The 14,165-nt window shown below is 47.1% G+C and overlaps 1 protein-coding gene across 1 annotated transcript in view; it reads right to left on the reverse strand.

Annotated features, from left to right (window-relative positions):
- lamc1 (laminin, gamma 1) overlaps nt 1-14,165 on the reverse strand; it is a 51,962-nt gene that overhangs the window by 3,271 nt on the left and 34,526 nt on the right. The window contains exons 6-27 of the mRNA XM_010883307.3: nt 13,462-13,579; nt 12,674-12,772; nt 11,282-11,418; nt 10,995-11,114; nt 10,684-10,873; nt 10,374-10,486; nt 9,705-9,926; nt 9,085-9,273; nt 8,534-8,779; nt 7,846-7,999; nt 7,506-7,648; nt 7,198-7,376; nt 6,856-7,012; nt 6,007-6,212; nt 5,606-5,685; nt 4,439-4,576; nt 3,837-3,981; nt 3,435-3,584; nt 2,822-2,936; nt 1,911-2,110; nt 565-723; nt 8-107 (exon numbers count right to left, since the gene is read on the reverse strand). Of these exons, the coding sequence (XP_010881609.2) occupies nt 8-107; nt 565-723; nt 1,911-2,110; nt 2,822-2,936; nt 3,435-3,584; nt 3,837-3,981; nt 4,439-4,576; nt 5,606-5,685; nt 6,007-6,212; nt 6,856-7,012; nt 7,198-7,376; nt 7,506-7,648; nt 7,846-7,999; nt 8,534-8,779; nt 9,085-9,273; nt 9,705-9,926; nt 10,374-10,486; nt 10,684-10,873; nt 10,995-11,114; nt 11,282-11,418; nt 12,674-12,772; nt 13,462-13,579 (3,360 nt within the window). The remainder of the gene's footprint in view (nt 1-7; nt 108-564; nt 724-1,910; nt 2,111-2,821; nt 2,937-3,434; nt 3,585-3,836; nt 3,982-4,438; nt 4,577-5,605; nt 5,686-6,006; nt 6,213-6,855; nt 7,013-7,197; nt 7,377-7,505; nt 7,649-7,845; nt 8,000-8,533; nt 8,780-9,084; nt 9,274-9,704; nt 9,927-10,373; nt 10,487-10,683; nt 10,874-10,994; nt 11,115-11,281; nt 11,419-12,673; nt 12,773-13,461; nt 13,580-14,165) is intronic.

Raw genomic sequence — 14,165 nt, forward strand, 5'->3', positions numbered from 1 at the left:
CACTCACCCAGGGACTTGAGCAGGTCGTTGATGGTGCTGAGGACCGTCTTGACGGCGCTTTTAGCTTTGCGAGCGTTGTCCTCCGCTTCTTTAGCGTTGTCGGATGCCTGAAACACCAAGAGAAGATATTTACAGAGTCGCCATCAGCGCTACTGACCACAGCGCACATCTGGAACTAGGTAAACAGTTCAGAACGGTCCGTAACCCTCAGTAGCGTATCTCCCCGTTCCCTGTGGCTTATGGGTCAGCCTTGCTGTTTAGAATGCCTCTAAGTAATTGTGACAGCGGCTGCAAACATTAACCAACCCGAGCTCTGTTTATGCTGCTTCTAAGGACAAACATTCTCACGGCCCTCGGGTCGATTTTCAAGCCAAAAAGGTTTTTCAGGAATTCTAGGAATACACTCTAGGAAGTACGGGTTTCCGGAGTGGATTATATGAGTGGATGTAAACAGCAGAGCCGCAGACACAGGAGCACCAAAAGGGCCCTGAACCCCACACGGGGCTCTGGCCAGAAGGAGTGGACTGAACAGGGCTCGCTGGGGAGACGAGCGGACGCACGCACCATGCCGGCCATCATCATGTCTTGGTCGGCCAACTCCTTCTTCCTGGCCAGCTCTTCCTCCGCGGCGCCCAGCTCTTTCATCATGTCGTTCACCTCCCCGTCCAGCTTCATGGCGTCGTCAAAGGCCTTGTCCGCGTCCGCCTTCGTCTTCTCCGAACCCTGCGGGGTCCAAGGAAAGGGGATTAGGGCGCGCTGGCTATCGAAAATGGCAGGTGATACAATTCATTAAACGTTCAACTGATAGTTGCCCACAGACAAAACAATTGCGCAATGCTTGGAATAGTACCTGGCATGAAAAGAATGAGAACAATACAGGAACCCAGAACAATTGACAAGGTATGGGAGGCTAAATACACACTGACAGTCTGAAGTAGGACTTATTGTCAATAGATTTACACTTGGGCCGGAACCGCTTTTACATCAATGACAGCCTAAATGCTTCACCAAGTCCCTGCTGATTATCGGCCCCACATTCAAGCAGCCAACCTCCCGTTCCACCTCCAAAGGTGCTGTATTGTATTGAGATAGGGGGACTGTGCAGGCGTTTGGAGTAAACTGAAGTCATTGTCGTGTTGGTAGAACCAGCTTGTGGTGTTGAGTGCTTTATGCTTGGTGCCATGCGCCCCCGGTCCTGCTGGAAGAACACGGGTAGACTGTGGCGATAAAGGGACTGTCAGCATCAATGGATCAAATTCTGCTATTGAGGGACCTAAAGCGTGCCACCAAAACATTCCCCTAACTATTACAGCACCAGCTTGTACGGTTGACTGAAGGCAAGGTATAATCATGGATTTATCTGCAGGTCGCAGCACAAACTGAGATCGAGTCTATCCAATTGAAATGGTCCAGCTTGGGTGATTCCGCCCATCTTCCTGTTCTTAACTGACAGGAGGGAAACCCGGCATGGCCTTCTGCTGCTGTATCCCATCCGCTTCAACGTTCAACACTGTGCGCAATCACTGTTGTTAAAGGGAGTTTACCCATTACTTCTGACCTTTGTGTCAGCTTGAACCATTCCGGCCATTCTTCTGAGACCGCTTTCAATAACAACCGTAGAACTCTCCCTCACCGGCCTGTGTGTGTTTTATCACACCATTCTCTGTAAACTTTAGTGACGGCAGTGAGTCAGCTGTTTCTGAGACGCTACAACCACCGTGTCTGGCACCAACAATCACCGCTTGATTATGTCTGCATGCTTCATACAGTTGCAGCACCTTGTCGTGCGTTAGGTACACAACAAGGACTAACCAATGAAGTGGCCAGTGAGTGGAGTTCATACGAAGACAATATTTACAATCAACGGACGCGTGTGATGTTCCTAGCTATAATAGAACTCCATAACGGACCGTTTGCACAGCGCTGGCAATCCGGTCTGCCTCCTCTGCCTTCTTCTTGGCCTCCTTGGCATCTGCCGCCGCATTGCCTAGCGCCCCCTCAGCCTGCTTGGTCTTGTCATTGGCTGCGTTGATGGTGGCGTTGATCTCTGGGATTCTCCTCATGGCATCCACAGCTGCCGTCTTGTTGTCATTCACCCTCTTGTCAAAGTCTGTGTTGGACAGACCAGGGGAAAAGACAACACCACTGAGTAAAACGCGCTAAAAAAAAACTTGCCGGACAACTCACACGGCAAGGAACATATCTCCCAACATAAAACCATACAATAATTGATTGTGTATCACTTTTTTAAAATATCAAGAACATTTCAATGTACTGCTGTGTAATTCATTAACAGAGAATTGGATCATCAGTCTGAAAACTGTTGTTTTTGTGACTTCAGAAACAAAAGGTTCACATCAGTTAAAATGTCTTAAAATGCATTATAATATTCTATAAATCAGTTTTGTATTTTGGAGCGATATGATTGGGTAGACAATAAATAACATTATTTTATCAGCTAAGTATTACTAAGAATACATTCATTTTTAGCAATGAAATGGGAGCAATGTGGGTTAACTGCCTTGCTCTGGGGCAGTACAAAAGATTTTTCATCTTGCCGTCCGAGAGATCAGAATCAGCAACCTTTCAATGACTGCTCTTGACCACTAGGCTGCCCTGCTGCCCTAACTATACATGCCACCCTATGAATCTATTACCACATTTTCAACAACGGCCGATTTTGTTTAACATCAATCTGACATTTTCTTTTTTAAATAATAGTGGCCTCGATACGGTATTCACAGTCGACCTTCTGAAAACACGAGGCCCAAGATCCACTATGGGCCTGAGAGACCTTCCCGTGGCCTCGGCTACTACATACCTCTGAGATTTCCAAGAATGTCTTGAGCCTCCTGGTAGGTGGTCCTCCCCTTCTCAGCAGCCTCCTCCGCTAGCGCCTTGGCAGCATCAGCACGAGCCAGCAACTGATCTGCAGTCTGCAGGGACAGACGAGGAGAGACAGCCATTGGGATTAACCTTTTTTCCCCCACAAACAAAACATAGTTAAAATGCAGGCCTATACGGCCTTCCCCTCACTGCTTTACTAAAGGGCTGTAGAAGTACGGACGCCCATTAAGGCTGCGGTAGTTTGTCGCATATGCGATGCGGTCATTTTCAATTTCATGCCTCATTTAATAAGGCACTCTAATCTTAGAAGGAGACAAGGGGCCGAAACCATAACCATTTCACAAGCTCTCCGTTTGAGGCACAGATTACATGCAACACAAATCTATTCAGAGCAAAGGCCACAGAAAGCAAAAGTGAAGCTACGGTTGTGAAAGTTTTTTTCAGAGATTCAGGTTAAAAGATTCCTGGAATTAGTATGGAATGAAGAAGGGAGTCAATTAATTCTCTACTTGGGATTTAAGGATCTGGTTATTTTTGTGGAAAGTTCAAGAAATGCTGAAAGCCTAAAAAGAAGTATTCTGTCCTACCTGCTGCTCCGTCTTGCCCTTCTCAAGCAGCTTGCGGACCTCGGCTTCCTTCCCCCTCAGGTCGTCCCTCAGGTCATTGTAATCCTTCTCAGTCTTGTCAATCAGCTTGTCCAGGTCCGACGCCTCCTTCTTGATCTTGTTCGCTTCATCCTACAATTTCAAAAGGCAATTTCAAGGCTTGGAAAGGACACCGAGGTCGTTTTACTAACCATTCACCATTAATGTATGTGTCTTGCGGCACACAAACCCTTTGAATGAATTTAAAGAGTAAACTGTCATTTATTTGGTACTGGGACCACAAGCAACACAAGAAACAAAGGAGTTTGTTCTTGAAACCAATGAAGACAATGTAGCCCTGATAAGGCATCGAAAACAGGGCTGCAGTCAGTGAAAATGACTGACCTCCAGTGATTTAGTGTTGAAGGGTGGCAAGCTGGTCAGGTTGGCGTAGATCTTCAGGGCATTGTCGGCAGCTTCCTCGGCTTCCGCATGCACCTTGTTGGCCTGCTTCTCCAGGTTCCTCGCCAGGTCCTTGGCTTCATTGTACCTAAGAGGGAAAACAGGACCGAACCAATTAGTCAACAGCTGACGGAATTTGAACTGGTACTAGTTTATGAGACAAGTTTAGGACATCAACACGTTTATGAGACACAGATTTTGTCATATAGGTTTTACTTATGGATCACGAACAGAAAAACCCAAATGAAATGTAAACATTTTGTAATTTAGCAGACGCTTATTTCCAAGGTAGCTTTCATAAAAGTGCCTTGCCTGAAGGGCAAAAAAACAGGCTCAGGAATTCAAACCAGTGACTTTTCGAGTACAACACCCCAGCCACTAGAGCTATGTGCTGGATCACTTACTGACTGGGCTTAAACAATCTGCTAAAAGGCTTGTTTTACATTATATTAATGCTGGTGTGATTGGGACATGATTTTACTTCAATTTACAGCAAAAACTGTGAGAACAATGACAGAAAAGACTTGCAGCAGACAGGGACATACTTCCTGTTGAGCTCGTCAATGTCCTGGTTGGTCTTGTTCTCGCCATCTAGAGTCTTCAGCAGCAGGTTTAGAGCTTTGGTGGACGTGTCGTTGGCGTCCTTGGCAATCTTCTCGATTTGATCTGCGTCCATTTTATGTCTGTAGAGGTAACAGAAGAAATACAGCTTTGAATTAGGGCGAGAATTCCAAGCCGCGACCTAAATAATCTGTATAGGAGCTCCAGTGCTTCAGCAGTAGCTAGCCTCCATAACTAAACATAAATATATGATTATTATATTCAAACAAGAAACCAGGCAAGCCTAGTTCAGCCAGCCCGCAATAAAAAGTGTTGCCTTCTTGAGATTCGATCCAGGGTCGTTCACGTGAAAGACAGTGTCCTTAACCACTATACCATGGAGCTATAAATGGTGGCTGTCAGTAAAGCCTCGTGTTGATCTTGAACAAATCCTCTTTTGCCACTGGCCATTTTAACAGTAAATTGGCCATTTGTGAATGACATTGATACAGTTAAACTGACTAACGTTTCTTTGCTAAGTTTACCTCCGCCACAAATAGCAGCTATGTATTGCGTTTGACACTGGCCTTTTTAACAGTTTATTAGCCAGTCATAGGCTTACTAGTATCTACTAACTTCCTAGGAATAATCATAAGAATTGAGCAATTGCTAGCAGGACTGAAGATGAACATTTCCATGCCAGAAACAGTCGCAATATAACCGTATACAGTTTCAGTTAAAGTTAATGGAACTCCTGTATGTTGTAAGCAGCAAATAGGTTGTCTATCCTGACCCAAAACGCATGCACGGATGCGTACTTCGAAAATCCACCAGAAACAGTCGTAATATAACCGTAAACTGCCAGCGAAGTTTTCATCTATACGGAACAATTCATAATGCGTACTTCGCTTCGCCTGCGAGGAGATAAAAAATAGGGACCTATAGTTCACAAGTCCGCTTCTCTAACCACTACGCTGTTGAAAAAAGGTCCACCCACCCAGTCAGTCAGTCAGTCAGAAAGAAAGAGACATTCCCTCATCTTGGCCGGCTCCGCTTACACGGTCCGGCAATAAAGCTGTTTATATGGGCCCTATCCAGTAATAAGAGAACGACTGCATGGCATTACATTTTAAAGAACCACATTAATTCATCATCGAAGCTACAGCGCTTACTTTTCAGCCAAGATGCGAGCCTCCTCTGCTAGAAGGGTCATATTGTTAGGCCCTCCAGTGTTTGACGGCGTTTGGATGTCCTGGGGGGTAGAAAAATATGTTGTTTTAGTCAGGCAGGACGAAGGCATTAATCAATGTGCTATGTTTGGGAACAAATTATGTTTGGCCAAAAATTGACACAATAAAGAGAGACTTTTTCATTCTGGTCTGGGAGATTTAGTGCTGCACACGTATTAGGCTGTCTCTCAAAGTATGTCTTATTCCCTAAATGGTTAGTCTATTTTTGAATGTGGCTTTACGATCAAAAAGAAAACGGTGTACTGTACTGGTTGGCATTTATGAGGACTCTTTAGTTACTGAAATAAGATTAGTTTCTCAGAAAGAATCCCAAGATAACCCACCACTTTGCTGATAGCATCCTTCGCCTTGTCCAGTTCCTCGCGGGAGCGTTCGATCAGGTCCTTAGCATCTTGGACCCGGTTGCGGGCCTCGTCGGCCAGGTTTCCGGTGTTGTCCACAGTGTTCTTGATGTTCTGGAGACGGTTCCACTGAGTGGTCAGAGTGCTGTTCAGGACCCCCAGGCGTTCCAGAAGGCCTTTGTCAACATCTGAAAAGAATGTATTATAACATTAATAATAAAAACATGAAAGCACCATTCCCAAGTCACATTTACACCTAAATAAATGAACAACCTCACTCATTCTCATCCATCCACTACAACCCGAGGTATATTGGGCTTGGATTCTAAAATAACAGTTTCAATGATCCGCCATACAGTGTAATTTAACCCAGAACCATTTTTGGCTACGGAAGTGCAATTTCTTTGTGAGCTCAACAGCTTCTGTAGGAAAGCGATATCCTTAAAGAAAATGGCATATACAAGTACTGAAGGAGTGACAGGTGAGCAGTCGGCATTCTCCTACTATGGATACTGTAGCAGTGTCTGTCAACGAGGAGTCATTAATCTATGCCATTTATAAACTAAAAGCACCACCGCCGCCGGTTTGTCATGCCCTGAGGCAGACTCTGAACAAGAACTCCCATTCATGAGTCATTTGATCTAAGCGGAAGATTACAGCATTGCTTCAAGCCAATGACACCAATCTCGTTTCCCTCTTGGGACAACGTTTGTTTGATCGTCTGACTGACTCGTAATGTCCCCAAATAAAAAGGCCATTCCATACATTTTATATCACTGAAATGCAATTAAACGCCAAAAGTCAACAGTTACTGATTAAAACAGCATTTACCTTTACTGGTCTGCGCCTCCTTCAGCAGATCCATGATGGCTTTCTCTGCCTCCTTGAGACGGTCCTCAAACGCCTTGTCACTCACAGTATCCGAAGGGGAGCCCAGATTGTCAATCAACGTCTGCAGGTCGTGCAGCTTCTGCCTCTGCTGGTTCACCTGAACCATAGCAAAAAAAGAAACCAGGTAAGGTTGTGCCGTTTGTCAGGACCCGCTTGCAGGAAACATCTCCAAACGCATTTGAAAAAGTTTCGGGAAAACGAGAGGTCGTTGAGGCACCTATTCAAACACGCTACATATTCCCCACATTCCAATCATGGCCCAGAAAGAACTGGGGTGTTAACCTTGTCTCGGATCAGGGAGTAGCAGGACGGGCACTGCTGGCAGCCGGGGGTGGAGCGGTTGTAGAAGTAGTTCTCCTCGCACATGTCGCAACGGGCTCCCACAAAGCCTGGGCGGCACTCGCAGCGGCCGTCCCCCTTGCACTGGGCCGTGGAAGAGCCCTCCGGGTCGCAGTCGCACGCTGTAGTACCGCGAGACAGAAGAGGGATGAGAAACTGCCAGGGAGCGCTCACAGGTGCGTGCCTCGTCATGAAACGCCAAGAGCTGAATCCAAATGGTTAAGAGAGGATAGGGAGCAAAAGGCGCTTACGTTTGCAGCCAGATGACCCGAACCCGAAGAAGTTGACCTCGCAGCGGTCGCAGTGTTTGCCCGTGATGCCGGGTTGACATTCGCACTGACCAGATCCGATGTCACACTGACCGTCGGTGGACCCGATAGGATTGCAGTTGCATCTGGCAGGACAGAGAACCAAGGAATATTCAGACTCAGCAGTTAGATGGCATCCACACAAACGCAGAGAACGCAGTTGTTCAAAAGGTGGAAAAACAAGCCGACGTAGACTAACGACGGCTCGTAAAAACCTCCCCCGGAATATACAGCGTGTGTCTCAGGGGAAAGGGGGGCCAACGCCTCCTGAGAAACGACTCACCGTTCACAGCCGGTCCCGCTGCGCAGGTTGAAGTAACCGGGTTCGCACGCGCTGCAGTCCCTGTTGGTGACATGGGGGAGGCAGGTACACTGGCCCGTCACCTGAAGACAGCTAGTCTGCCGGCCGACCGTGCCGTATGGAGAGCAGGAACACGCTGGGGATGGAGGAGATTACCGTCACTACCGCTGGAAACGTCAACCGTCTGCGCGCCGATCGGCCCAGTGAATCTTACCGGAGGCCCTCCGTTACCACCGATAAACACATCAGTCATCACCGTACAATACACAGCTTTTGACCAAGAGAAAAATGCATTCTCCCAGTGCCACTGTTTACATTCCTTTTTCGGTTGGCAGCAAGGGCAAGTGATTCTGTCAACTTGTTAGCAGTTGTTGTAATTCTACCCACTAGTGAGCTGCAAAGGTCAAACTGAATTACGCACAATCCATGTATCGAAGCCATTTCATTTAAAACGTTCTCTACATGACGGTGACAACAGCTGCTTTTAAATCGGTGGTTTTCCCTCCAAATGTACCCAAACATTAAGACTAACACTTGAACTCACACAGAGTAGACAAAGGCCGGCACATCGCAGCTAAATGGTCTGTTGCCAGCCAATGAAGTACATCTAACTCGACTGGCCACACCCAAACACATTGACTCACAAGTCACGGACCGATCAACGCCTTACGTTTGCACTTGTCCTTGGGGTCGGAGGCCAGAGGTTTTCCATAGAAGCCCTCTTTGCAGCGGTCGCAGAAGAAGCCATCCGTGTTGTAGATGCACTTGAGGCACTCTCCGGTCTCCCGGTCACAGTTGCCCACGGCATTGGGGTCGATGTTGTCGTTGCACTTGCAGGCCCGACACGCCCTCACTGGGCCATCCTGGCCAAGCGGGTCTCCGAAGAAACCGTCATCGCACAGCTCGCAGCTCTTCCCTGGGCAAAGATTAAACAGAGTTTAAATGATGCGATTACGGCCACATGGACACCTCCTGAACTGTGAAAAAGGACAGCACAACGTTCAGCACAATTCCGAACGATTATATTCTAAAGCCACTACATTAGAGGAAAACTTTTATCGACAGTTAATTAAAAAGCCAGACTTCTTTCAAAGAGATTCTACACAGAATAAAGTGTTCTAAAGAGATATAATTACCTTTGGCCCTAATCTAAACATTTGCAGAGTCTTGTCCGTAAAGCATTTAAATCGGTCTCAACCCTAGATCACCTAATAAAAATACCTGTGGTTCCGGCAGGACAGTTGGTGCAGACAACCTCTTTGGTCTTGGGCACGACGGCACACGTGGATCCTCCGGGGCAGGGGCACGGCTGGCAGTCCCTGGGACTCCCGACCGTGGAGTCGCCGTAGTAACCGTCTTTGCACCTTTCACAACTGAGCCCGGCGGTGTTGTGCTGGCAGTCACATATACCTTCAGAAACAGACACATCGCACACGCGTCATGTCCCCACATCGCCACCAGGGGGAGTCTAGGCCAAGGCGCAAGATTGAAGGGTTCCGCCGTTTCACAACCAAGGCACCTTTTAAATTTTCGTGAGAGTCTGTCTGGCTATCAGTCATGTTTTAAACCACTGGGCACGCAGACAAATCTCTTTATAGCTGAGTGTTATTATGGGCTGAGGTTGGTGTACACCGCGTTCCAGTATAGTATTAAAAGAGACATTTAAGGATGAGCCGCTGTTCCAAACAGGGGCCCATTTGAAAAGAGTGGCAGACCCATGGGTGCTCTTTATGACTGGGACAATCACGGCACCAGACATTTCCTCACAGAACCTGATCTAAAGAGGTGCTCTGAACAGGGATGTGGGTTGGGACTGGGCCAGGGTTTGTCCCCTCACTGACCTGTATCGGGGTTGCATGTGTCGCTGTGTCCGTTACAATTGCAGGCGTCGCAGGAGCTGAAGGGCCCCAGGTCTGGTCTACTCCTTCGGTATCCCAGGGCGCACCTCTCGCAGTGCTGACCCACATAGCCCTGGGGGCAGGTACACTTCTCCACCCAGCGAGCTGGTGTCCCGGGACCTTTCCTAGCAGTGATCAGGGTCACGTCATCAAGGTAACCGGCACCTGGACGGGATGACAGTTACATTTTTGCCATTTAGAAGAGGTTTATATTTAAAGCCACTTCCAAACATTGCTAGTGAAACTATCCTCAACATACGATGCCATTAAGAAAATGTGCTAACTGGTCATTTCAGTATTCGTGAAGTGACTTATTACAGTGTTTCGTCCATACTAATCTGGATAGTTGTTCAGAGAGGAACTGATGACCTCATTGTGTTATGTCTTTAAAGGAAAGGAAATTCAACCTTCTCCTGAGCATTTTTGCTATGACTAAATTAGATTTTGAAACATCCTCTCAGTGGTTAACTCATGTCCTCAAAACTAATTTTTTAAGTGCATCAAATCCAAGCTTATCAGCCCACACAACCTTACTGCCTCACTGCTGGCCTAACAGTGCAGTCACTACTAAAGCTCTGAACTTCTAATGTACAAGTACGTAAGCATTCGTACTTCTCTCGCTGTATGAGCCACGGATCTTGATGGAGGTCAGATTGTGCAGAAGCTTCTGGAACTCTGAGTGAGTGAGACTGGGCCTCCATGGGTATTCTGTGCTGTCGTGGAGCCTGACAGAAAACATTAACAAAGTTAGCTGGGCAATTTCAACAATTGGCACTACTTTACGCATTTTCTTTCTATAGCACAATCTTCACTTCACGTTATTACCACAGAAAAACAGTTAATTTACATTCCAATTCATTATCTTATCGAGTTAAAATAAGAAGCCGTGGCACTCTATATAATTCTACACACATCCACCCACCTGAACACAAATGTATGCATGTTCTCCCCAGGATACGTATTTCCCTGAGCAATGAGAGGCACAGCCAATCTGAGGCCAGCCCCTTCCAGAACCACATCCTCGGCCGAGAGGCGCGCGTCTCTCCGCTCCACGCGGAAGTTGAAAGTGAGATTCTGGCCATAGCTCAGCAGCTGATTCCTTAGGAACTTCTCTACAGTAACAAGTAAAAAATAAAATAAAAGACATTAGGATAATTCTTTTGTTTCTTTTAAAAAATGACATAAAAAGTCTAAATAAAAAAAGTGTTGGAGTTAGTGTCTTTCACTCAGTACCTGGAGCAACAAAGTACATAGGATTGTAGTCCTCAGAGATGAGGGAGATCTCTCCAACATCAGACCACTGGACTTGGACACGGGAGCCGTCACGCTGTTGGCCTGTCCATCCCTCATTATCTAGGGACAATGCATGTTTGTTACAGCATTTCTCATCACCGGGACCTCACCAAATGCTCAAAATCTTAACGCCGAAACGTGTATATCCTAAACATACTTTACATGCTGGAAGTAAGCCTTGCCCGAGCCAGGACGGCCCATAAGGAAAAGGCAGGAATGGGAATCACCTATGTCAAAGCTGGAGGAGATGGTGCTGATGCTGTAGCCTTCAGCGCTGTTACACACAGAGGAGTGCTGGAAGCAGAAACAAGGGGTGCAACCCTGAGAGTTCCGGGGATCCATGTTGAAGAAGCCCAGCTTACACCTGAAATAAAAAATGTACCTCCTTAACATAATCGTCCAGAAAAAAGTATATACAACCCTGTGGAGACATGGCAAGCCTATATCTGCAAATATAGGTTTGGCACACAAGAACTACTGACATTTAGTTTGAGCTGTAAGCTATTTTCTGCAATGAGTCACATATTGCCATTTGAGTTCAAATACGATATGGGTATACATTGACAGAGGTTGGAATGCGCTGACAGCTTCTACTCGGGTGACAGCCGAGGTGGACGACAATTTAGTAGCGCGTAACTGCCGCCTCCTGAGAGGCAGACAGAGAAACGGGCCTAGGGAGTTTCAGCCCCGTGTTGAGAGGCAGACAGAGAAACGGGCCAAGGGAGTTTCAGCCCCGTGTTGAGAGGCAGACAGAGAAACGGGCCTAGGGAGTTTCAGCCCCGTGTTGAGAGTGACCCCCGCTGCACCTGACAAACTGAACCGACTGGCACCTCAATTAGCAAACGTCTTCTGACAAGCGACATGTTGGCGCATTGGGAATCGTTTGGTAAGCGTCCGCACTGGGGGGACATTAATTTCCTCCGCGGCCCAGCTGGGCGGCTGTGAGGAATGTTACACCCACCAGTGGCTGCCGAGCCAGGCGCTGCGGAGGGGAAAAGGTGCCGTGTCGGGGGCGGGGGAGCACAGGGGTGAAGGGTGGTGACTCGAGTGCACAAAGAGAAGAGCCAAGCAGGCGGGAAGGCAGGCAGCACAGCAGACAAGGCAACAGTGACCGGCTGGGCTCGGGAAAAGCCTTAGAAGGCCTGGCTGTCAGACTTTCTTGGTGGGGAGGGGTGAGCTATCTTTGGGCTGTTTTCTACTTTGCTGCTAGGGGAGCCACCCTGCCTGTCTAATTCTATTTCGCAAACATACAGAGCATTCTTTCATTGAGAGAGGGCCACTCTCTTGTGTGCCTCTGTGTCAGGGGCTGCTTTTAAACATCTGTGGATTAATCCAAGAATGCCACAACAGGGAAGGAGCTGAAATGCTGCTACGCCGAGGATCTTTCACACAGTTCCCCTCAATCAACGATGCTGTAAACTGTGTCAGGCTTTAGTAACCTGTTCCATTCTAAACCCGTACAAATTCCCAGACAAAGACATTCCAAACTAAAAAGACATCCTTGTTAGAGTGTATTTCTGGTGTCAGTCAGTCAGTCAGTCAGTCAGTGTCGCTCTCTGTGTGTGTGTAATGAATCTCTGTGGGGGGGGGGGGGGGGGGTGAATGGGTCTGACGCTGACCTGTCACAGCTGAAGCCCTCCACGTTGTCCTTACACTGGCAACGGCCTGTCTGGACATCACACTCCTGTGTGCTTCCGGAAGGGTTACAGGAACAGGGTCTGGAGAGCAGAGGGGGAGGTGAAGAAGTGCTATTCACATCAACAGCATGGGTCTGACAGCCACTGTGTAAGAGGCCTGTCCACATTAATCAGACTTAAAGGGATGATGCATATACAGCTCCGGAAAAAATGAAGAGACCACTGCACCTTTGTCTTTCCTTTCCAAAAAAAAGCCCAAAAGCAAAGTCTTGAGTGAGGAACAGAAGTGTTCAATTTGCATTGGTCTCTTAATTTTCTCTGGAGCGGTCTGTTAATACATTTAGATATGTTGATGCACGTTTCTGTTCATTCACTGACATATTACCAGTTACCAGGTAATGATAAAAAGTTTCATATGCTTGAATCGAAGAGTTTTAGATGTGAGAAATGGCCTAAAAGAGGGGATTTTGTTGTGGTGGTAACAGAATAGCAACACTGTGTATGTTTTCTTTGCAGAATTTTGGATTGAAAGACAACATTTATTTGGATTAAAATAATAAAGTTTAGCGTTTTGCTCAAAACAACAATGAATGTGTCACTGTCCAAATAATTTTGGGCCTCTGAGTAAGAGCTTCACCGAAGGAATTTACAACAACTAAACACTTATGACGTTTACTGGACCACCAGCAAGGATAGATAAACAGACTCCCCAAAAACAGGGCGGAAATGTTCAGGGTGAAACACACAGATCAGGGCAGTTGTAATGGTACCTGCAGCCTGCTTCGGTCAGGGTGTGGAAGCCGGGCTGGCAGCGGTCACACTTGTCCCCGGTCACACCCGGCTTACAGCTGCAGCGTCCCGTGTTATCGCACTGAGTAGCCAGAGAGCCTGGCGACAGAGCCAGAAAACAGTTTAACACACAGTTCACCACACAGGCAGACGCACGGTTAACAGCCCAGATAACTCGCTCCACATGTGAACCTTGTCCCAATTAACGCTTAACGGCCGATTAAACGTCTGGGTGGCCTGCGGTTTTTCGGGTGGGTTTAAGGCTAGGATGTGTGTTCAGTAAGGACAGCCTGAGGTTATATAGCAGAGCGAGCATAAAACTTAACAGATTGGCGACAAACACAGCTAGAACCTCTTGAGACTAAGAGCTTGTTTACATAACACTACATTTTCCCCGAGACATATCGAACCAGATTTGAGAGGTTCGATCCTTTTGATGTGTAAACTTGCAGATATGGATAAGTCAAGACGCCTCCTTCTGAGGTACAAACATTTTCGATAGACCCCCCCTGCCCCTCGGGAATAAATTCACATGCAATGGAAATTATTATGCAAGTAAAGATAAGTCTACCTAGCGTTTTATTCTCTCCTAACGTAAACAAGTACTAAGCCACGGCACTACTAAAACAAAGCCTGGCTTGGTGCTGTAAACAACAGGCCAACTACACAGTACTGTAGGTGCTCA

This window comes from Esox lucius, chromosome 3 (genome assembly GCF_011004845.1).
Source record: "Esox lucius isolate fEsoLuc1 chromosome 3, fEsoLuc1.pri, whole genome shotgun sequence".
NCBI lineage: Eukaryota > Metazoa > Chordata > Actinopteri > Esociformes > Esocidae > Esox > Esox lucius.